This window comes from Camarhynchus parvulus, chromosome 9, assembly GCF_901933205.1.
Source record: "Camarhynchus parvulus chromosome 9, STF_HiC, whole genome shotgun sequence".
Taxonomy (NCBI): Eukaryota; Metazoa; Chordata; class Aves; order Passeriformes; family Thraupidae; genus Camarhynchus; species Camarhynchus parvulus.
The window spans coordinates 14,551,409-14,576,571 of NC_044579.1; the positions used below are offsets into that span (position 1 = coordinate 14,551,409).

Below are 25,163 nucleotides of genomic sequence, written 5' to 3' on the forward strand. Positions count from 1 at the left end.
GTAAAGAAAGCCTTACAGCTCATTTTGTCTTTGACAATCTACTCCTCAGCTTCCCCTGTAACCCCGTGTGTGTTCACGGGGGGGGTGGCAGGGGGAGTGGGGCATGGCAAGGAGAAGGCACCTCAGCTGATTTGGACACACACTGGCCATTTTACAGCTTTGAAATTAAAAGTCATTGCTCCAGATTTGAAGGTACTAAAAGTTACCTAGTAAGAATTTACCAGTATAAAAGTTAAACATTTCAGGTTTCTAGTAACATGGTAGCTAATTTAAATCTTTATTCATAATTTAAAATGAAGGCTAAGAAACCTTTACTCTAAAGTTCATAGGAAGGAAAACAGTAATTTTATCCTGTCCTAATAGTCTGTACACCTCTTTACAGATAATTGCTGTATCCTTTACCTACTCAAGACAAAGAAATAAAAATTAGAAATAGTTCAGTTTAATTAAATAGCTTAACACTAGACTTACTACCCACATACTATTTACATGCTTATTTTGATAGCTGAACCCTTCCAAAAGTTGTGTTTTTTTCTTTCTCCCCTCCTCCCCCCAAGTGATAATCTTTACATGTTTAAATTTAAAAAAAAAACCCAAAAAACAAAAAACACTTGTACAGAATCTAGGGAGAACAGGAGTTTATTGAGTTTTACCTGTCTGAAAAGTGCTGGTGAGAAGTTGCCATTTCATGCTTTGTCTATAGACAAGATAAGTCAAAAGAGAAACTGTTGCAAAAAACAAGCTCATTTGAAAACTGAGTGTTTCTCCAGAACTTCTTACCATTCCTAAGTGAACACAAATGTGAGAAGTTTTTACATGAAGCTAGTCCTTTTCATTGTCAGATGCAACATCTACACTTAAGGTCCCTCACAACTATTAAAATACTTTCAGGCAGTATTAATACACGGAGAAGCAATTAGTCATATCTTCAAGAAGCCAGGTATCCCAGCTCTAAAAGTGCATCATTTAAAACATTAGTAATGGAATATTTTGAAAGAACATCTCATTCAGTATTAATGCATGCCATTATTACAAAAATATTCATTGCCTATTGTAGGAACAACAACTTTTTTTTGTAGACAACAAAAAGCATGCTGAATGGTATCAGATCAATATAAATCTATTTTTAATGAGGTTTAAGACACTGTTCAAGTCCCATTAAGAGCAGCTTCCTCCAACTGTGCATCAGTGTAGGCTTGCACAGCTGTTAAAAGTTTTTCACTAATGTGGCTTAGACTGGCCCCAAATTTAAAGCAGGGCATTAAGACTGGATCTTGAATTTTAGAAATCCTTCATTTAATTTGTTTAAATAAAATATTAAAAACCACTGTAATAATCAGGTATAAAAGTTGTTAAGTAACAAATTTGGGCCTAACTAGTACAACATACAGGTATTTACACAAATGCAGATTTGCTGTGGTCTCTAATATTGGGAAGACATCAGAATGCGAACCATGAGCTCAAGCCCACCCCCCCAAGACTGAAAGACACAAAAACCTTGGGGAAGAGTAATATAAATTGCATGTCAGCTCAACTGCCCAAGTCAGCCCAATAGCATGGCCCAGCCTGGTTCAAAGTGAGCAGCAGTCACAAGTAAACCAGTCTGGTTGCAGTCATTTTAGCAGCTGCACTTTAAGTTACATCGCAAGTAATAAACCCCAAGTCAACAAGGTATTTCTACAAAGCAGTTGATGACACCAATTTTCTAGATGGATGATGATGAAATACATAGAAAGTTCAAGATGAAAGAGCAGATGAAGACATGAGATGTTAAAATGATGCGACAAACAGATATATAAATTAAACAAGAATGTTTAATCAAGACAATCCTTTCTTTTTCCTTTTTTTTTCCTTAAACAGAGGTTCTTCCAGAATTTTTTTCATTGGAAAATCAAAGCCTATTCCCACAATAGTGAGGCCACTTCTTTCAAGCAGCTCTGTTGTACAATTGTTACCAGGATCCTAAACTATTTCAATTGTTTTCTGTTGATATTTCTGAACTAAAAAGTTTCAAAATATTGTAGATTTTATTTGTGCTCCACATATTACAAGCAATTAACAACACAAAGGTTCAATTCCTCAGCTATAACACCAAACTCTATACCAAGTATTACATGTACACAATACTTGCACAGTGACAAGCACAAGAAAGTACTAGTTGAGCACTTACTTTCAGATATTCATACCAACTCTTAAAATCCACTTCAGTTCTCCCACGCCACCCAGTCTACAATTTAAGGCATCTCCACACAGCCATCCATCCACTGACCCACCCACTCCCACACACACGATTTATGTTGGAGGTGTTTACTCTTACAAAGAAATCACTAGGTCAATCAGGTACCATTTATTATTTATCCCTCTAACTGTGTCAGCATTGAGATATGACAGTTAAACCAGTGTTAAATCAATACAATATTTACAGAGCACAGCACATTAAGCTTGAGACACTCACTTGGAGGATAAAACCACATTTTAGAGCAGGACAAAGGTCACCATTATTATGTGTTTGAAAACAGCTATTTACAGGTCCCTATGACATAACTATAGTCTGTACACTGTTCCAACAGGGCAGGCAAAAAGCAGGATAGGCATTTATTTTAAGGGAATTTAAACATACAATTTGGAAGCATATTATTATGCTACCCTGAACGCCATGAACCACCTTAACATTCTTCAAGGTGGTCTCATATCCTAGAATGGCATGTCCAGCTGATACAAACAGACAACACAACATTTACTTGGTGGAGGGTGCTTACTCCAGCTATTCAGACATCATGACTTTGAAGGCAATTCGTCCCAGGAACTTGTCACGGTCATCTTGATTTTTTAAATTAGGTGAGCCGTGGATCTTACACTCAATTGCTATTTCTTCTTTGGTACCGTTGGGGGTAATGGCTAGCTGAACAGCCACCAGAGGCTGCAAATAGTGAGCCTAGTAAACAGAAAGAGGGGGAAAATATTTGAGAGACCAGAGTAAGCTGGCATTAAATTAACATTTAATCCATCAGAACAGTTAAGAAAAAGCTAATTAGGAACCCAACTTTTCCAAGTCCAATCTGATTCAGGTAAGAAACTTCATTTTCCCAGGTTAGAAATACATTCTTCATACTATTTCTTAACTAATATAATCAACATCATTTCAGTCACAGTCAGTATCTTCAAGATGCATATGAATTTCTACTTTTTTAGTTCCAATTCTTCTAGAAACCCTCAATGACAGAACGTCAGAAATCAGTGTCTTCCACTCTTCTGCTTGTATTGGGTTTGTTTGGCAGGGTGCATGTAATCTGCTACAGAATGCAACTTTTCTAGCAGGGTTTAAAGTGTTGGGTTTTTTTCCAAAAGCCTGGCTCAACAAATGCTAATAAACCAGCTTCCCTTCTCCCCTATCCTATTTGCCTTTTCAGCAACAAACCGTTCTGAAAGGTGTTATCTGTTTAATAGCTTTATACAGAAACCTTTCCATGAACATCCTGACAGTGTCCTTCCTGGTCAGTTATATTTGGTGGAACAATTACAACTTGTGACTACTGTAAAAATTAAAATTTAAGAATGAGAGCAGAATCAATTCCGTTCTTTTGTCAACCCAATATTGTACCTCACATCCAATTCAATAAGAACTTTCATTCTCTTGTAAAGTGCCTATGAATTAAATAAGGGCCTATTATACACTGTTAAGGCAGCACTTTATGCAATGTTCATGAAGTATTTCAATAATTTATAATTATTTTAGGTCAGTACTGCTGACTGATGATTATGCAAAATTCTTTTCCAGGTAAAAATTCATGTAAATCAGTGAACTAAATACAACACTACAGAATTGTGTAAGTATAAAACTTGAATATTAATTGCACAAAATTTTGTGTTAAGACTTTTTCCATCCTCATCAACTTAAAAGACTCTTTAATACATTTCTGTTGGTTTTAGGCTATCTTCTCTACACTAGAGAATACTCAAAGTCTCATTTATAAAGGATGAAGTCATGGAAGTAGATGTGCTAAAATCTTTAATATTAAGTACTAGTAAGGAACAGACTGAAGTAGCTGCTTTCATTGGATAATGGTATTACTAGATCAGAAATCTTCCTGTGCTCCCATAAACTTCAGACTGGGAGGGAAGAAATGTAGCTAGGCAAGACTCCTTCAAAACTTCCCAGTTGTAAGGGTGATACCACACCTAGAGTTTTCTAAAAATCAGAACTGAAATTCTGATGTTTCCTCAGGGAGAGAAATCTTCTCACCATCCAGGTTTTTCCAAAGGAGCACACAAATTTCTATGATGTTTTGAAAAAAGATCATACCAGAATGGACTTTTACTCAGTATAAAATTTGGAGGAGGAGGGAAGAGAGGCAGCATCCTCATTGACTATGTTAGATGATCTAAAAAGGGAACATTTCCCAAGGTCAGAGTTGGGCACGTTGTAATAAGCAGCAAAAGACAAGAACCATCCTGGACCACAAAAGTGTAGATATTAATATTAGTATTTTTCTGGCTCCTAACTGAACAAGAGCAGCAAGTTTGTTCAAATCTTCTTAACTCCTTTACAGAATACAGTAATTTAACAGTTCCACACTGATATAATATAAAAATTCTGTTGCAGAGTCAAGGAATCGATCCAGACCCTTGAGATGCAGTCAAATACTCAAACTTCCCACAACTCTTCTTACTGCCTCTTCTTTTTCTCACTATGCTAATGCTAGGAGAATTAGGCTTACATAAGCAAGAATCCCTAAAACCATAGCCCTTGTTCCATATGAAAAAGAACATTAAAATAATAAAAAAAGCTTTTTCTAAATCACCTAATTCAAGCAAGGAAGAGCACCATGTTTTTCCTATCTTCATTAGTGTCTTTTCATAATCTTCCATTTTCCATCAGTATAGCAGCAAGATGGGAATTTTGTTAGTAAAGTTCTTCATCCCATCCTTGGTACAAACTGGGTCTTGACATATCAAGGTGCACAGATGCTGTATTTTGCATTTCTTAGGGAAGCACTGCTCTCTTTCCCTATTCTTTCATTTCAAGAACAGGACAGAGTCTGTACTGACTCCAGCTGCTAGAAGCACAGGCAATCTCTCTTTAATTTGCATGCCTAAATGGGGTACCAATTCATAACATGGCAACAAAATGGAAAATACAGAATTACTCAGAAATAACATGAAAGCAAATACTGAAGGAAAACAAGCTCCTTCCACATTAGTAAAAGCCATGGGAGGTTAAAAAAAGTTATGGAACTGCTGCAAGTACAGAGTACACTGGAAAAACAACTAAGAAAGGAGTAATTTAATACAAAAATCACTTTGGTGTAATTACAACTACCCACTATGGTACACTATGGATCTAATAGATTTATGTTTGAAAGAGTACCTTTATCTTCAAAGGTGAACAGTGTTTAGTAGACTAAATAATTTGGTCAGTAAGAGGCAATATAATTTTCTGTTTTATAGAACATACAGATTTTCTGCATACAGTGATCACAAACTGATGCAAGAAAATAAAAAGATTAAATTCAAGTTTCAAAAGAAACCAGAGTTTTAATTCTACGTATACTGTGTTCATAAAGTAGTGAGTTTAGGGTTTTTACAACAATAATTTAAGAAAACCCGAAATCTATCTGCTGCATTGAAGTCCTTCTTCATAAAACAGGGCAAATAGAACGCATGGCATGCAGAGCCACAAAGAAATATAATCAACAACACCATAAGGACTTATGAGCTTAACATCCTATACAGAAACACCAAGGATTAACTACTAGAAAGTGTATTGTAACAAGACAGTTTACTTCTCCTGCCTTTCCCTGCACTCAAAAAGACTCCAAAAGATTTCAATGAGCAAAAAAGAGCAGTGGCTCTCCAGACTGCTGGTGTACAGCCTCTCCTCCATGAGGACAATGCCCAGTTTGTTCATGGCTGCCAAAGCACGCCTCAGCCTCACTGAGCGCTGTGCAATGTCTGCATCTGCAATATTCCTTAGCAGCACCTCATTACAAAGTTCAAACTTCAGAATTAATCTGCTATTAGCAACTGGAAATGCACACAGAAACAGAACACAAAGTGAAGACCATCATTAAGGGATACTTACATGCAAGCTTTTCCCATAGTACGGGAAGTACATCAAGTCCATTGCGCCATTAGGAGGAAAATAATTTATGTTAACCATGCCTTCTTCCTGTAATTGCAGACAGCAAGGAAAGCAGAAATTAACATTTGCTTGCATAAAAATGAACACAAAATTAAAATGATAACCCAGTGATGAACTGCAAGATACCTAAAAAAAGGCAACTGACTTACAAACTCATAAAATAATTCAAACCAGATTTCTTTTGGCAAGCAGTCACATGCTGCACACATCTGCTGCAGTAAGGATGAGCAATACTTAAATTAGCAATCGAGTCAAAGACAGCCTGCCTTCATACTTATGAGTCAAAGAAATGGGGAAGGGGGGTATGTTCATTCTAATGAGTAATTTAACAACCCAACCCCCCATATATAATTTAAATCCCAAGTATCTCCAAGCAAGCCTGTGTATTTTTGGTGAATCATGTGCTGTTTCAAGCCAGGTTTTTAAACCTCTCAAGCTTGTAATGATACAAGCCTTCACAGAGAACCACAGACACCTCTCTGCAACAGTGTCATTCCTAACATTAGGTGCCCTCTATCCTTGAAATACAGGCCAGATATGAACAAACCCAAATTGTTGAAATGGTGATGTTGCTGGAGTTGTATCGCCACCTCAGAGGAACAATATATACAGATGCAGGCCTTACCACTCTACTGGCCCCTGCCACCCCAAATCCTGGAATAAGAAAGAATAAGCTACCTACAAAGCTGCTGCCTAATTTTTGACTAAGGAGTCAGTCAATCCATAAAATATACAAAATATGTATGTATGATTGAGCTGTCCAGACACAGGCTATCAGTACAGCAAGACACAAACACCTCTCCCTATACACAACATTCTTCAAGACTGTGTATCCTGGCAGAATAACAAGCTGCTCCAAGTTCACACCACTAGGAAATGCCCACATCTGTAACCTTCTGTAATAAATTAATTTCTTACCATAACCAAGAGAAATGTCATTAAAACAACCACCCCAAAATGCTAAATGCAAGTTCAGAACATCACTGTTTGTTCCATGTAATTAACAAGTTCAAGTTAATCAGCAAGTTTCATTGTTGTTTCTCTATTACCATATACAAAGCTGTAATTTTAAACAGATCCCTACAGAATTCAGAAGACAACTGCAGTAAGATCAAAACATATTTAAGAACAAGCCACAGCTCAAGGTTACCTTCTTTTCACCTCCTCAGAAGAACATACAATAGTTTTTTAGTATATGGCCACATTCTCATTCCTTTACAGTCTAAATTACTACAATCATTAATATAAGTTTATTAAGTATTTCGGACCTTGAGCTTGCATATAACTATTAAGCAGGAATATGTTGATTTTCACCATTATTCTTTATTTTATTTAAGCTCATGCAGCTGAAAATACTTTTCAAATATATTGCTGAAATAATGGTTAAATAATCAGCATATGGAATAACACAGGCAAAGTAAACAGGAGTAGTGCTTTCTGGAGCAGCGAAGTACAAGGCACGCATGCAGTCATCACTATACACTAAATCTATGCATTAGGCTCTCAGTGCAATAGCAGGGAGGTTCTGGGACATGCAGCTGCCTATCTAATGCAACTGCTGGGGGGAATCCAGATCTTCCTGAATGAGCAATCCTAATTAATATCCCTAAACTATTAAATAAAAGCAAACTAAAAACCACCTAAACAAGCTGCATTTGCTGAAGAACTTCAAGAATCTGTCCATTAGTGAGTGTCACTTTTTCTGCTTATCATGTAGTTTCCACAAAGAGCTGCTGACAGTCAGCAAATCTAAAAATTGGACAATGTAGCTGGACAGAGAGACTTCCAACTCTAACTGGGTCTTAATTAAGACTGCAGTTTAGAAAGAAGAATTTAACAGATGTTGAAATAATATGCTAAAGGAATTATATAAGACCCAAGGAAATAATTTAGGAAGGAATGATCTATAATCACTTAAGAAGAAGAAATGGAGAAGATAAAGAGCAGTATTCATTAGAAGAAACTGTAAAACAACAGATTTCTATCACGAAAAGCTAGTTAACTCAGATCCTGAGTATGCTGACAAAAGCAAGGCACACAGAACATCATTCATACAGCCATTCTTCATTCTTGTCAACTACAAAGTGATACCTAACACGAAGTCAAGATGGTCAATAAACAGCAGAAAAAGATGTATTTTGGAATTAAGGCTTTTCTTTTCTCTAGTTAAAAACAAAAAAAACCCATCAAATTTACCAGTTTTCAGTAAATGTTTTAACTTGAAATAAATACTGTTGAGAGATGTTCTAGCACATGTCTGGCCCCAAACTAAAGACCTAAAATGCTGATCTTCAAACTTCTTGGAGGCAGAATCTTTCTGTTGATTTGTTTATCTTTCTGGAGATTCTCAACACTGCAGCAGATTAGCTCCTACAGGGTGTAGGAGGAGGAATCAGCTGCAATGAGTGTCTGACACTGCAAACATTCACATCCCTCATCTACAGAAGTTACAGTGATGACAGCTTCAACTACACGAGGGCACAGGGAGAAGCATCCCCAGCTATAAGTGTGCTGACTCTGAAATGTTTCCATTAAAAAAACCCCACCATATAAAAAGTGCAGGGAGAATAAAGAAGATTCACCTCACAGGAGAATACCTGAAGAACATAAATTCCACACTGAAAAACTTAAAATGATGTTTCAGGTGGCCAAGACTGGCAGGATGTTCAGACAGAAGCTATTGAACTAATTTTGTATTTGAGAGACTTGTAAAAGCAAAAATACCATTTAAAAGTCAGATGGTGTGTTATGTCCAGGCAGACACTTCTCCAAATGGCCCTCAGCATATGTAGGATTGATGCACCAAAGATCCATCTGAGCATGAGGAAGAACCTTTTTCCTGGGCAGTAACTGGGCACTGGAATAGATTGCCCAGAGAGTGTGTGGAGTCTCCCCCACTGGAGATATCCCAGAACTGTCTGGACACAACTCTGTGCCATGGGCTCTAGGATGACCTTTCTTTGAGCAGGGAGGTGGGACCAGATGACCACTGTGGTCCTATCCAACCTTATCCACTCTGTGACTCTTAATTGTAAGAAATATTTAAAAACAGAGATGAAAGGGAAATAAAAATCAGTGAACAGTAAATCTACGGGATCAATTCTAACTGGTACCTAAGCTTTCCTAAGCAACTAAATTATTATGAGCTAGGATGAGAACAGGGTAACAAAAATAAAATAGATGCATTCAAAGTAGCAAAACCTGACAAATACTTCCCTGGAAGTCACTAAAGAACTACTAGGATGATTAATTTTTAAAATCATAACCATCACACTTGTGTAGATCACAAAAATTTTAAGAGGATACGGTAGCAGAACTTCATACTTATAGAAAGGAGATGCAAGAAAACACACACAAATGACTTCTATGTATCCCAAAGGGTAAAAAAATAGCAAAAGCTGCCACCGTGATCAACCAAGTTGTTATCAAGCTTACTGTTTTGCTAGTGAAACCAGTTAAGAAGGTAAGAAGTAGTATCATCTGCTTAGTATAGTTTTTACTACGTCTCTTAGAGCATCCATAGACAAAAGTTGAAGAAATACATCATAAAATAGGACTGCCATCAATATTTTGTAAATCACTTGAACATTAGTTCTCAATACCTCACAAGGCATTTCTGGTGGAAATTAAGATGACTGCTCTGGATCCTATTCCATGTTTCAATAAGGACTTGAGAGGCAAACCCAAGTTCATTCATTGATGGCACCAAGCTAAGTAGTGCAAAACACTTCCAAGAATGTGATCCCGTTAAAATGATCACAAAAAATGACAGAAAGGGGCCAAAACCAGCCCTATGTTTTTCAAAGCTGTGAACTTTGAGAAATCACATCTACAAATACAGACTGGGAAATAACCAGAAGAATTATTTAAATAGTCAAACAATTAAAATACAGACTAGTGTATTACAAACAGCAAATTCACCTTGCTTTCAATGTGATCACAAAGGGAGAAATGCTGTCATTAACAATACCTCAGCTAGAGGCAAACTTCTATCTAGTTTGGAATATCACATTGCAAAAAAAACTATACATTAGACAAGTCAAAGAAAAAAGAATAGTAGTAGAAGGAGCTTAATTCCTTTATTCCGTTCAAGAGAATGTGGGGATTGTGAATGGAAGCAAATCAGTCTCAAGTAAGAGGAAGAATCACCTTTGCTTGCTATGGACTGTCCTAGAGAGATCAAAACTTTCAAAGACCCAACAAAAATAAAGTATTAAAATCTGTGCCTACCACAGCTATCTAGGATGAAGGCAGAAACCCTTACAAGTGTTTGTCTCATTAACTGCTAATATTTCCCAGCCTACACTTTTAGAAGTCACCAGAAGCTAAAAGCCAGGACTCTGCCCCTTGCTCAAGCTACAAACTTACCAACTTTTTCACTGCTCCCCAAGCAGTCTAGGGAAAACACCCAGAAGTCAAAGTAATTATTATAATTGCAATAAAACATTCTGTGTAAATCCATTGGTACATAACAAATTTGCAAAGATTAGCTGTTATTATAAGTAGTTTATATTTGATTTGAAGGCAACTTTTACTTGAGTGGTAACATTAGTTTTCACACACAGTTGTCTTACCCATCATTTATAAAATTGTCTAAGGTGCACTTGCAGCATGGAGAAAAAATAAAAATAGAGGTTATGAAATGGGAAAACAAAATATAACTCACAATAAATAAATAAACAAGACCACAAATACATATGTATGCATTTTCCTCAAATCTAAACCAAATCAGGTAGTTCAAACATCTAAGGATGAAAGAACAACCAAAAAATGTTTCTATAGGTACACTGAAGAAATTAAAGACACTTAAACTAAATGAGACATACAGTAAGATGAAAAACACAAACAAAAGTGCAAAATCTCTAAGAAGGGGGGAAGAGTGAAATAAACTACTTCATTATTCATCGTAATCACAAGGAAAATCAACAACACATTTATTTCTTACATTCTGAACTGACCTTAGGGGTACACTGTATATGTGGCTCTCCTTCAGGCTTTAATCCAATTATCTAAAGGAGACAAAGGTAAAATATTTACAGATCTTTTTCCCACTTTCAATTTTTACAGACTGAAATCGAACTTTTCCCTCACTAAATATGAGTTCATACAGGGACTAAGCATATCTATTGTAATTTTCATCTGAACACAATTTTAAACTAGGATTAACATTTAAAGCATTGTTAAATTAAATAGTTTACTCAGGTTAACTCAAAATAATTACAGTAGTAACAGAAAGTACTGTTTTCTTATTTTACATTTAGCATGTAATTTTAATGGCTCAAACCAGTTAGCAATTCAAGTAACAGGTACATCATTCACCAATCAGCAACAGGACATCATTGAAGAGTCAAATACTTTGTAGTTTTCCCCACCTTTCATAGTTTAAGAGTTACAGAATGCATTAGATTAGAGTTATTACATTAGAGTTCTGGAACACAGACATGAAGTACAACACTTTACTTTGCAGAGCAGTCTAGAATCTGTATCACAGAACAGTAAGTAAAAGCAAAGAACAATATACTTCTGAAAACAAGATTCAGATATTTTGGTTCAAGTCGTCAAAGCCAATACTGGTAAGTATTAGAATGTTTAAAAAGGTCACCTCATACTACTCTCTGGAACTGCTCAATGCTTCAGTAAATTAGACTCCTCAAGAAATGCAAATATGTTGAGTAGCAAACTGAACACAGATTTCAGTCCTTTCCACAGTAATCTTTTCATACAGCAGTAGTTGGGAGCACTTGTACTAAGAACTAAAAGATAAGTAGGCACTTACTCTATTCATTTTCACAAGCACGCAGGGAGTTCCTTTAGAATAGCCAAAATTTGCATCCTCCTTGCCAGAGCACTGTCCAAGGTCAGAGAGGTTAAATCGACAAGCCTTTTTAACAGCAGCCTCGCTCTGATCAAAGATCTTTCCCCGGGTACAATCTATGTTTTGTGACTGCTTTGAATCATTATATGCTATGAAACAAAAACAGCTTGTAAATCAGTGGTATAAAGCACATAACCAGCCAAAACCTGCAGATGCCTATATAAATAATTATCCTGTTACTTCCCTAAGAGTTTCCTCAAAGAAGTATTTTCAGAGCACTGTATCTTACCTCCATCTTAACAAACGCTTTTTCAAAGCCTACAGACAAGTAGCAACGTACTTGAATGAAAAAGAGTATTACAGAAGAATGAATACTTTCCTGCTTTTAAAATTGTAACAATAATCACAACTTCATGAATTTCTGTACATAAACTAACTACATATACTAAGCCAATAATGTATTAGTATAAAACCAATCAAGTTTTTATCTGGAAACTCAACCAGTTTTCCCTTTGCACATATTTCTTTTACAAATACACAGGAAACTTGAGAGTATTCCAATAATTAATATTAAATTGCCTCTACAATTACATCAGATAGTATAATTTATGTTATACTAACATCTCAAGTTGTTTCTCACTTTCTTGTGTTTCTGAAGTGCACAGACCACACTGTCACAAACGCTAAATGACTCCCATTTAAGACACTTTGTGGTTTCTTCTCCTCCCTTATACCCCAGCTCCCAGCTAATAAGGTAAAATGGAGAAAGGGAATGTTCATCCTGATGCAAGACCCACAGAACTGCAGGAGAGGCAGGTAGTCATGAAATGCAGCATTGCTCTCAGGAACCCCTGGCAGAGCTCTGAAAGAAAAGCCTACTCAGAGATGCTTTTAGGAGGCACCAAAACTGTGAATATGGAGAGATTCAAGTATAGCTGGAGCTAACAAGGCAACTCATGCACACAGGTGAGATTTCACAGCACCTTCCTCATTCTGACTTAGAACTTTTGAGGGGTTAAACTTATTAATATTTTCAATTTATTTCCATGTTATTAGAATAAGTGTACATATAGGCACATACGTGAAATAATGTATGACAAACCAGTGATTTTTCCACCCTTCAGATTTGTCCTGTATTAGCTTTTCTGCACGTTCTAAATTCAGTGTTTTAATATTTCTGTGTGTAGATACTGTGTATCAGAGTGAAAAATCAATAAATTGCAATTAATTTAATCTTTGTGTGCCTCATTTTTCAAAGAGACACCTAAGTTCTTCAGACTAAAGTACTCTCACTCAGTTACCAAATAATTTAGATTAAGACTAATCAGATAACATAGGTCTTGTATTTGTGTCTAAATACAAGACCTATGTTATTTTAAATTAAATTATTTTGGCATATGTAATTTCTACATCTTACAGTATTTTTAAATAACCACATCACCCAAAACTCTCCATTATGTACTGGACTATTCCTCATGCTCAGGCTCACTGTCCAATACAGGCATCTTACTCACCATTTTCTGTAAAATAGAGACTTTTATAACACATATATCTACAGTAACCCTGAACTTGCATTAGCGTCCATTGGCAATTAGTAACTACAAGCAAGAAGTGAAAAAATGTACTCAAGATTAAGACTCCTAAATTACTTGGGCAATTGTAAGTAACTTACATTCAAGGAAGTTCTGAAGTGTAGTAACATATTCTGAATATGACTGGCTGTCACTCTTATTAAAGTAAAATTCCAATGCAGTGTCTGGCTTTGGTGAAATCATAAGTCCTTAAAAAGAAAAAGTTTAAGTTAAGAATGAAGCAACTTATATTTCCTTCACCACTCTAACCCCTACTCAAACATCCATAAATTGGAAATTGTCTATTGTCTGTAAAGAAACATTAATGTTACCCCTATATTCTACAGTACTGGAAGGTACTTTGTGTTTGAAGCCAGTAATCAAAATCAGCATTATATTAATTAACATTTAAATCCAACCCAATGTATAACTGCAATTCACAAACCAAACCAAGTGATTAGGAAAAGCAAAATCAGCAGTTTAATCACTTTCAATCAAAGATTTTTATTGATCCACTTTCCACACTCAGCAAGTTAAGCTTTAAAAATAATTGAAAAAATATCCAAAAGCACACCCAGAAAACCTTCACTTCAAGCAACAGTTTAAAGCTTTAGGCAATACAGAGTGAAGCTATGATTGTATTATTCTTACAGAAACCCAGGGAAAAAAAGTTTAAAATTTGATTATACATAAAGGCGTCTTGAAAGTTACCCCAGTCAAAACAGACAAGTCAAATTAGTATTTAGTCTTCTCCTCCATCTCCTCAAACAAAGCTGAGGTGCCAACTGTCCCATGGAGAACAGGAGACACGTTACAGAGCCCCAGGGCATGGCTCAGTCAATGCTACAGAGCTGCCTCCCAGCCCCACAGCATCCCTGCTGCCTCTGGGGGCTCCGGGCAGGAACCAGAGCTGCAGGAGGTACCAGCCCATGGATCACCAAAGGCTGAACTCAGCCCCAGCTGGAGGATGGGCAAGGCACACATGGAATAAAGTGAGCATGGCCCTCTCAAGAGCTGACGTGCCCCTGCTTCCCAGCATACGGCCCAGAAAGCTGCAGAGTTCAATCTCAGGGATTTCTCTGGAGCAGGTGAAAGCAAAAGGGACACTGATACACCCACCCTGGGCCACCAGGAGCTGGCACTCACACAGGTACCTGATGGCAACAACCCCCCTCCCCCCCAAAATAAAAACAGCCCATCTTTATAAAAATAAACATTTAAGAAAGTAAGATAAAGTTAGGTTACTGCAGTTAACCATCACAGTAAGGTTCAGTAAAGTATATCAAGACTGTTTTTCAGCAGCCCAGGTCTATTAAGGATTTACCTACAGAAATGGCCAAGCTTCTCATCCAAAGGCAGAAACCATTTACAAATACTTGCAACTTGCCAATAATAAACATCTATACTAGAAACTCATCACGAACAAATGTTCTTCAGCTTTTAAAAAAACTCAGATACAATTTAATGTCTTCTATTCTAGTCTTTTATAGGATTCGAAATAAATCAAAAATCCTCTTTTTTGCTATAACAGCAGTTAAATTATTTCCATGGAAGCCACCAAGTAAAGGCTTTAATGACTAACAGTCCACATTTTGACTGCAGACTACTTTGCACCATTACAGTAATTTTCTGGCCTTCACACTGAACTGGGATTCAACAAAATAAAAGGCAATTAGTAGCGGGCTGAAAAATCACTGGAGGGGTTATACACATTAGGAGCTTTCGGGATAAGAGATTATTATATACAAAACTATAATATAAATGAAGGGTTTAAATGGTATTTTTCAAAGAGTATATGACAAAATAACTAAACTAGTCATCAATGAATGAAAAAATAATTTGAAGAGATTTACTGCTTCAGGGGAATGTCAGAAACATCCTATGAAGAGGGGACTGCTCCACTTCCAGTGGATTACATTCTGCCTAAAAACTATGATGTGAATTCTACAGAAGAAGCTATTTTAAGGACTGATGCCCAGACTGTGAGAGATGCAAGATTTGAGCACTTCTAGAGGAACAGAATTAACAGCTTCAGCACAAGATCACATCTAGGATTGTAGAAGAGATTACATTATTTTACAATTCCAGGAGGGATTTAACAAAAAAGGTCTTAAAATCATCTGGATTTGATTTATACTATTATATCCCAGTGTACAAAGCAATTCGGGTATCAATTATAAAATAAATCAATTGTGAGATTTCCAAGTACATTTAATGTAAGAAGAGAACCTTTGACCTACGGCATCCAGGTTTTGTGTGTAGATTTTAGGTTTTTTAAAAGAATTTAAGTTTACAGCCAGGAACATTACATGTCTCACTGCAAATGAAAAACAACAGAGTTAAGGAGAAACATTAGAACGGAAACAAGCAACTTGATTAACTTTAATGTATGAATTACTAAAGACATGGTTAATAAAGATATTTAATTCAGAAATGTTACAGGAATTCTTCAATTAAAAACTTATTGCAGCATATACTTTTAAAAACAAACATCCCTTATGACTTATTTCAAAGTCAAGGAAAATTAATAGCCTGAACCACATGAGAGAAGAAATGTCACTCAATCCCAGCATTAAGCCACAGCTACCCACAGCTTCATCCACTATGATGCTTCTGACTTCCACAACAGACACAATGGGAATGGAGAGAAATGGTCAACTAAGCCACCTTTTTCTTCCCTCATTTATTTTTCTTCTATTTTTTTTTAATTATTCTTTCGAGCATCTAGCCCATTGTTAGCTTGAAAAAACAGCACAAATCCTCAAAATCCATTACAATATGACACTTGTTAGAGAAGCCAGAACACTACACCAAAACAAATTCTGTTCACACTGGCCCAACTGCAACTTGCTCACACAAAGATTACTGTATCATCTTAAGTGTGGATACAGCTGCAAGGTGATGTTCCATTTTAAGAGCTTTGCATTCAACAAAAGGAAAACAGTATTTTAAAAAATAACATCATCTCACTTCCCCCAATATATTATTATATTGGTGAAGACAACCACCTTATCACTCATTCTTATTTGTACAGGGTTGGTTTTTTTAACATACAATTAGCTCCTTGGAGCAGCCAACAGTGAGGCAGGAGGGCAGCACACAAAGGCAGCAAGAGAGCACTTTCAGTGGCAGCTACCTGTTACATGGACTTAGCTTCATCATAAACACGGCCCTTACTCCAGTGGATCCCTATCCCCACAATCCCTGACATCCACAGACTTTCCATGTTGGGAACTATCTAATACTGTAATAAAAACTCTGCAAAGGCCTCTATCCCACAGTCCTTACATGCTCTTGAGCAGATCACACCCACAGTAGAGCCTTCCTGTACCTTCTGCAAAGTATCAAATACTAATCAAGGTGGCCTTCCACCTCACCCAAGAGAACTGGTTTAAAGTAGCTTTACATCAATTTGATTAAGTTATAAACCAACTTCTACATCAGCATGCTGTGTGGATCTGCAGGCAAAATTGTGTTCTACATGACAAATTCAACTGACAGGAGCTTAAAGGAAAAAACAGCAAAATTTAGCAAAAAAAAACCATACAGAAAGCTACTGCATGAATTTATGCTATAAACATATATAACCTGCCTTACACCATGTTTTACCTTTGCAACCTGCAAGTAACTGAATAATGACGATTTCCCATAAGAGGTTCGTACTTCAAAAGAGCTCTCAAATGAAACTCAGTTGTTAAACCAGACAGAGATTAATGAACAAATAAATACAGTGTTACCTGGACTAGAAATGCGGTCCCGGTACTTGGGTATATCACTGCTCAGGGTCTGAAGCATAACCCACATTGTGAATGTGAAGAGTGCTGCTAGGAAGCCATAGAATACCAGATAGAATAGCAAGATCAATCCTGTAAAGAAAAAGATAAAATTACAATTTTTGTTTCATCTAATTCCATTACCTATTTTGAAAATCAGAAATGGGAAATTAGCAATACAATGTTTGTAGTCATAATTATGCCCCTAGCATACATATGTAATGCACAGTGCACAATAATGCATACAAAGAGGTTTTCTTAATACTTTCTGATTCTTAAAGCTTACAGGCCATCTTGGCATCTCTATTTTTAAGAGAGAAGCATTAAAAACCACTCTTCGGGCTATACAGGAAAGCTAACAAAAATTACTAAGTAGCGCATTACAAAAAGAAATAAACTGTCACTTGTTTACTAGCATTTTAGCTTTGTATCTGGTTCTTAGGAAGATGAAAGAACTGAGGGAAAAGATAAAATTATTACACTGGATCCAGACCAGGGAGGAAGCAATTGTTGCTTTAATAACATAGTTGATATTTGAGGGAACTCCACACAAGAGTAGTTCTTCACACACATCCAGTTACAAGATACTTCTCAGGGTGAAAATGCTTTCTGCCACATGTGTTTGGAAACAAACCAAGCCTTCTCTCCAGATTTATCCAGCCTAACACACATACCTGCTTTACCAATCTACCCCAGGGACACAGCAACCCCACCAAATTCACCAAATACAGAGATTATTACCAGCTTCAACTTGTTTCATTAACTGAGCACTCAATACCAACCTAAATAAATGTGTGGTATTCTGTTTCAAGACAGGCTTAAGGACACATGCAGAGAATTTGTCAAAAAGAATGGGAGCTATTAAAAGTACTGAGGGGACTGGATGCTTGGACTGAGAGCCATCTTTAAAACCATTATAATTCAAAAACACAACCAAATGTTGACACAAATTCAATTTTTATTGGATATTCTAGCCATAAGGGCACTCTCAGAAGCCAGATATGTAACTTGGGTATGAAGAAATGTACTTCAAAACCATTATGCAAGATCCTACCACTGACACTTGACAGAACCAAGTGCAGAACTTTCTAACCTTTCACAGAAAAGGCAAGAGCAAAAGTAAACACAACCGTACCCCAGTGCTATGTACTGCCCACTGGAATAAGACAGAAGCAAGCCTAAGCCCTGGCTCCTGTCCCAAAAACTATGCTTGCATTTTGCACTGAAATAGTCTCTAGTGTAGTATGGTACCCAGAAACCCATGACTGCTAAAAATCCAAGTACCCGTTTTACTTCTCCCAAAAGAATTCTGTGTACATCTATTAAAATAATGACATGGCTTCCAAATTCTTTACCCTAAGTAGAGTTCTCAACAGCGACCAGCTGAATGTCAGTGGATTCTCCATTTGGTTTTAGTTTTCAATCTCACACATGATGAAGTTACCTACCAATCTGCAATAACCTGAAAATGATCAGCTACTTAAAATACACTTGAAACCACCAAGATGTAAGATTCTATGCAGCAATTAGAAGTAGCAAAGTATGCAAACACAAAAACAAGATTACTCTATAATGAACAAGACAGCTGGACATCTATTGTGAATGATTGCTAAGGTTATTTAGAAGCTATGTAGCTACTAAAATGAGAACATAAAAACAAATAGTAGGAATTCTAGTCAACAAAGCCATTACAAGAGTTGCATCTGTATTTGGCACAGCAGCAATGTGTTTTACCTACAAGCTTGTAATTGCTTTAACTGGATTTAAAGCAGAACGAGGATCTTCTGATTAACATCCACTGGGTTCTGGGTATTATAAAACCAACCAAACAAAAAAGCTCCCTTACAAAACCTCTGGTCAGCTCTCATTTTGATCCATACAAATTAATCAACTACTGGATACTTCCCTCAAACTCCCTAGACCGCACACTTTCCATCAAGTGACCGAGACGTTCATCAAACAGTCCCAATGGAACAGAAGAATTCGACATGCAAGACAAGACAAGCAGCTGCTGTGGCAAGTAGAGTAAAAGCAAGAAAACCAGGGAAGTTATTTCAGAATACACTCATATTTAATTTCAAAAACAATATGCCAAACTTCATTGGAACAAGAAAAAACTGATGGGCATAACATGGGCACTCAGAGCACCATGGAGTGCAGCTCAAAGCAGACATGGCCCTAGGAAGAGCCCTGCTTTGGGGCAGCACCACATCCCCTGTGCTCCTCACCCTGAAGGGCAGTGCCACAGGGGCAGCTCTCCCCCGTGGGGTCCCAGCTGTCCCACCCACCTGCACAGCCCCTCACCCCAGCAGGGCTGGCAGTGCTGGGACCGCTTTCCCACCGAGGGCAGCTGCAGGGCAGAGCTGGGATCCCTCTCAGCCTGGAGGGAGTACCAGGACAGGGGTAACAGTGGTCCCCACTCCTTGATGGAGACTGCAGTGACAACAGCACCTTCCCCAGCCCCGCTCCTCCCAGCAGCAGCCCAACCACCAGGGATGTGCAGCAGAACAGGGTTGGAAAGGCTGTTTCTACTCACAGCCCTGAAGCTGCACTAACCTCCCCCAACCCAACAAAGTTTAATCTTTATTTTAATATAGCTTGTAAATGCACTGCAGAATGCTGACCACTAAACTGACCCATTTACATTACTCTACCACATTAAGAAGAGGGAAAAAACAAACAACAAAAATCCCCTCTGCAACTTCCAACAGCTCCAAACTGAGTAAGCTGCTCTTTGTGAGCCTATTAGTACTAATTATCCTTAGCTAATCACAGTGAGCAAGCCATAACCTGTCAAGAAACTCTGCCAAAATAACTTCACATAACACTGGATTTCTTGTCAGGAAACAAGATGTACCCAAGTAACAGTGAAAAGCTATCTTCCATATTTCTTCCAAACAAAGTCCAGCTTCCACATCTAACATGCAACCCAATTAAATTGTTGTAAAACATCTTGTACACCAAAACACTAACACAAGAAAAACTGAAAACCAAAATTCTGCATTACAGTTTACTTAGTTGTTTTGGTTTGCTTTTCTTTTTGCAGGGCAACACAGCACCAAAACCACTTCTTCATATCCTAACCACATCAACAAGCAAGTAAAATCTGGAAGACTTCCATTTCTGAACCAACATGTTGATACTGTCATTAGCTGGAATTCATTTGCAGGAATCAAAACACTTCTCCACTGTGAAAATCAGAATTTTTTACTCTGGTGAATGCAAGCTATCACATACCGGGCCATCATTTCCATGGAATACAAGCTTTCCAAACTGTACATGGCAAAAACAATGAAAAGTATGTTACTCAGGCATAAACCAGACTGACAAATCTACCTGTATGTAATGATTAGTTGGATATATACAGGTATCAATATAAACACTCCCACAAACAGGGTAGCAACTATACAACATTAACTGCAACAACAAAAATTAAATTGTTTTTATAGTTTGTTGGATTCCATGCTGCACTGATCCTATCACCTGCATGACTGTCCTTCAGAACCTTTAACCAGTGGGATTTAAACACTCAAGTGATCCTCCTGCTGACTGATACCAGGAACATCAAGAAGTTTTAGTCCACCTGCAGATGATTTCCTTACTTTAACCTAACTATACACATGAAATAATCGCTAATCATGTTTCAATCTTATTTCTTGGACACTCAAGAATTACTGTTTTCCAGATTTGGGTGACAGCAGAGGGAGGAAGAAAAAGACTAGTTAGAAATACAACCTCAGTCCCATGTTATATTTTATGTCACAATAAGCCAGGGCTCCACACAGTACATGGCTACACCTTAGGAGACAATAAAAACTGTCAAGGGCAACACTTGCAAAGAATGCCAAAAGCCAGGTTTAAGAATTTAGAACACCCCACCACCACCACAAAATACACTTACTGTACTACTAGAGCATACTGATATCTGTTACAAGACAAAGCAAGATGCCTTTTTTCAGAGTGCTCCGAGCCAAGGAAAATAAAATACTCTACTGCAATGGCAGACAGTGATGCCAGAATGTTTAATATTACACTACTCATGAAGAAAGCTAAATGACAATAAATCTCTGCTCGAAACACCAATAAAGAAGACAGAATAACCATGTCAGAAAAGCAGTTAAAAGTCTGACAGCACTTCTTTTGTCTTCACTGAATTCCAACCAGTGAAGACAAAAAAAGAAGCAAAGCAGGATCCTTTGCCATGGTGGCCAACAAGAGTGTATTTCCATCAACATGGTGGAAAGTTTTCCCAGAAATAAGGCGTTGGGTGTTGTTGGTGGAGGTCTTTCTTTGTAATTACAACCACGTATCTGTGCACTCAAAAATACAACTAAGCTTCAAAAGAAAATTCAGTAGGTCTGAATTTCTGTGCACTTCAATGCAATGCCACCTCTGCCTCGAACACCCTGACACAACCAACTTTACAGAAAGTCTTAAATACACCTGACATGACATCTAATGTGACCAGAGATGAAGTACTGCTACAGCCTATATTGCCCTTCTTTTTTGGCACAAATTATTTTTTTATTAACCTTATGTGAATAGAATTAACTATCTTGTAAGACAATGCACACACCTGAGCATGCAGTGAGCATCTCAACACAAGTCTTTCATGATGATCTCACTCCATCCTCGCAGCACCTCGCCATTACAGGCAGAGACTGACACTGATCCTCCTGTCACTTGCAGAAGGCCCCACCCAGCAGCCTGCCGAATCCTCCTTGCTCTGCTCTACCTGATTAAATGCTGGGTGCAGCCCAGACCCACCCTCGTTCCCATCACCTCTTCGACGACTATCAGCACCCCTCACGCCTTGCTGCTGAGAACAGCATAGCCTCAAGTCAGCAGTTTTTCCCAGTATTTTCTCTCTTTTAATACAACAAATGATTATGCCAAGTAATTAAAAATAGAAGTGTTTGGGGGAGAGTGTGTGTAGGTTTGGATATCAACTTGTGAAAGATTCAAACTGAAGTACCCCTTCAGTCTTAAAAAAAAAAAGGTGAAAATCTCCAATTTTCTTCTGCAGGAGGAGACGTATTATCTAGTTTTCACCAAGGTGTAAAAAGCATCTCTTTACTAAACTCTAAAATGCAACCTCTGTTACATGACAAATGAGTACAGAACCACTTGTGTCTGATCTTTTCACAAACTCTGAACTGGAAATGGCAGAGAGGAGTACTCCAATGCCACAGCATTGGCATTCACAGACAATCACTGCCTTGCACTTACCATTTACATAAGCCCCCCAGACTATGTCAGACCAGGGAAAACATGCACATACTGTGAATAATTACTTAAAGGCTTCTCTACTGCTCCTGTCTTATTTCTGTGAGGAAGCTGTCTTGAGACAAGAGAACTATGCACAGAAGAACCAGAGCCAGCTGAATTCTCATCGTGCTGTCCCTGGAGACACGACAACCCACCAAGCTGGCAACCAGAGCTCCCCATCCCTGTGTCCTCGCTTTTCAGCCCAGAGACCAGCAACAGAAAAGCAACTGTAGTCGGTGAGAGAGCTCCAAGCTCACACCTCGATTGCGGGAGACCCAACCCTGCATATTCTTCTGTGCCAACAGAGCCACCCACTCAGTGTCCTGCCATCAAAAAGTTAAACCAAACAGAAAGCCACACACCACGCCCCAAAATAGTCAGATTATAATTAAATTAAATAAGCACAGTATATTAATAATGGAATGCCAAAACAAACAAAACACTGAAAACATGGTGTTACTGAACATTGACTCGCTAATGCCCAGGCTAAGGAAATGGTATACAGGAGTAACCACATGCCAATCACCTAAACTACTAAATAAGTAGTTATTATAACTATTATTAGTTATAGTTTTTCTTCTTAAGGAAGTAAAATTATTCAAAATGTCTATAGATACTTTCTCGAGTAACTGTGGAAACTCATTTACCAACCAAGTCATCTCAACTTCAAATGTTATCTATTGGCCTTGGTCTAACATGGACTAGTAACATCCTAGGTGACTTATCCTACTAGATAGGTTTAAACAGAGAAGATGGTTTCATCTTCCCCTTAAAAAAAAAAAAAACAAACCCAAAAAACTTGCAAGCTATTTCTAACATATCTACAGTCTGTGCTGCTCAGACTCATGACACAGCCAGACTTCTGCAATCCACACACCCAGCCCACGCACTTGAGGAAACCTGCCTGTACAGAAAGATCACTAGACAACAGCATAGTGGAAATTTCCTATCCTTTGCTATTCAACTGGCAGAGTAGCTGCAAGCTCTTATTTCCATCTGAATGGTGGGGAACTCCTGTCAGAGCTCGGGCCCTCTCCATCTCCTGAGAGACAGGAGATACTGGCACGGCACAGAAAGCACACCCCAAGCCCTGTCCGCTTAAAGCTCCTCCTCGCTATTTCAACATCAGCGTTCATTGAGATCGTGTCAAGGCCAAGGATGTATTGGCCTGTTCCTTAACACCACGCTGAGAGCCTTGTTGGTTTTGTAAGCACAACCATTAAGTATCCCAACTACATCCAAGTTTTGGAAGGAGACGCAGCATTTTCTGAAGTCAGTAAATATGTCCCATGAGGACTGAAGAAACATCCTAATATTAAGCATTTGTACAACTGTTTAATATGAGAAAACACACTCGGAAAATCAAAATATTTTTATTGGAAGCAACCAGATTACGATAACATGCTTTCCAGCTCAGAAGAAAGCAACAGGATGACTACCTGAAAATAGGAAAATAAACACTGCCTTCACAGGCTTTATTGGAGAGCCTTCATTTAAAGCTTCCTTTAAGAAAATAAAAGGCCCAGAAGCCCTACGCTGGAACAAATTTAGCACGATGACGCACAACCACACACAACGATCACTTTCTGGAACTGGGGCTCATGAACTTTTGGGGAGGGGGATTGGGGATTTTCCTTTCCTCTCCCAAACTGCAGCTCTAAGCACACAGGCAATCCGCGCTCATTCATTCTGGATTCCGGGAGCCGCTGGAGCGCGGGGGGGCCTCGGGCACGGCCGGCGCGGGGGAGCTGCCCCGGCACGCGCAGGCTGCGGGCGGCGCGGGCGATGCCGCGGGCGGGGCCGCCCCGCACCTCGCGGCGGAAACCCGTCACGGCCGTACCGCGGCGGCCCCCGGGGCGCCCCCGGCAGAGCGGGCGGGAGAGGAGCCCACGGGCCCGCACCGGTCGCGGAGCGGGCGCTGAGTCATCTCGGGACGCGCCCCGGGAACTCCCCCTTCCCCCCGCCCCCCACCCCCGCTGTCACGGACGGAGCTATTTTTAGACCAGCGGTTGTAACGGGCACCGGGGCGCGTGCGCCACCGCGACCGCGCGGGCCGCCTCACCTGGTGCGCGCCGCCCCCGCATCCCCGCGGGGACCCTGCTGCATCCCGTCCCCTCATCCCGGCGGGGGCCCTCCCGCATCCCGTCCCCGCATCCCCGCGGGGGGCCCTCCCGCATCCCGCCTCCGCACCCCCCACCTACCGCGCTCGGCCCCGCTCCCCGCCGCCCCTCGGCTTCGCCGGCGCCTCACCCCGCCCTTGTGCCCCGCGGCAGCCTTACCCCAGCTCTTCGCCGTGCGCCCCAGGAACTCGCCGCTGTTGGGGTTGTAGATGAACTGCCGCCACTCGGCCATGCTCTGGCGGAAGGGCTTCTTCGTTTCCTTAGCCATGGCGAGGCGAGGAGCGGCTGCGTCGCGCACTCCGGCGGCAGACCCTCCCCGGCAAAGAAAGCCACAGCCAGCGCCCGCTCCCAACCGCTAAGTAACTGCGGCCGCGGCGCCCGGCGGGAGAGCGGGCGGGGGCCAGGCACGCCGGGACCTTCCCCAATCCCGCCCTCCTTCCTTCTTCGCGCCCCCGCGCCGGGCGGGCCCCGCCG

General features: G+C 39.3%; 1 protein-coding gene across 1 annotated transcript; it reads right to left on the reverse strand.

Annotated features, from left to right (window-relative positions):
- Positions 1-623: 623 nt before the first annotated feature.
- On the reverse strand, positions 624-24,961 carry ATP1B3 (ATPase Na+/K+ transporting subunit beta 3). The gene is made up of 7 exons (XM_030954206.1): positions 24,849-24,961; positions 17,266-17,394; positions 13,630-13,737; positions 11,919-12,106; positions 11,101-11,151; positions 6,083-6,169; positions 624-2,935 (listed from the first exon to the last, which is right to left on the reverse strand). Exons 1-7 carry the CDS (start codon positions 24,955-24,957, stop codon positions 2,765-2,767), a joined length of 843 nt encoding a protein of 280 aa, XP_030810066.1. The 5' UTR covers positions 24,958-24,961; the 3' UTR covers positions 624-2,764.
- Positions 24,962-25,163: the final 202 nt, after the last annotated feature.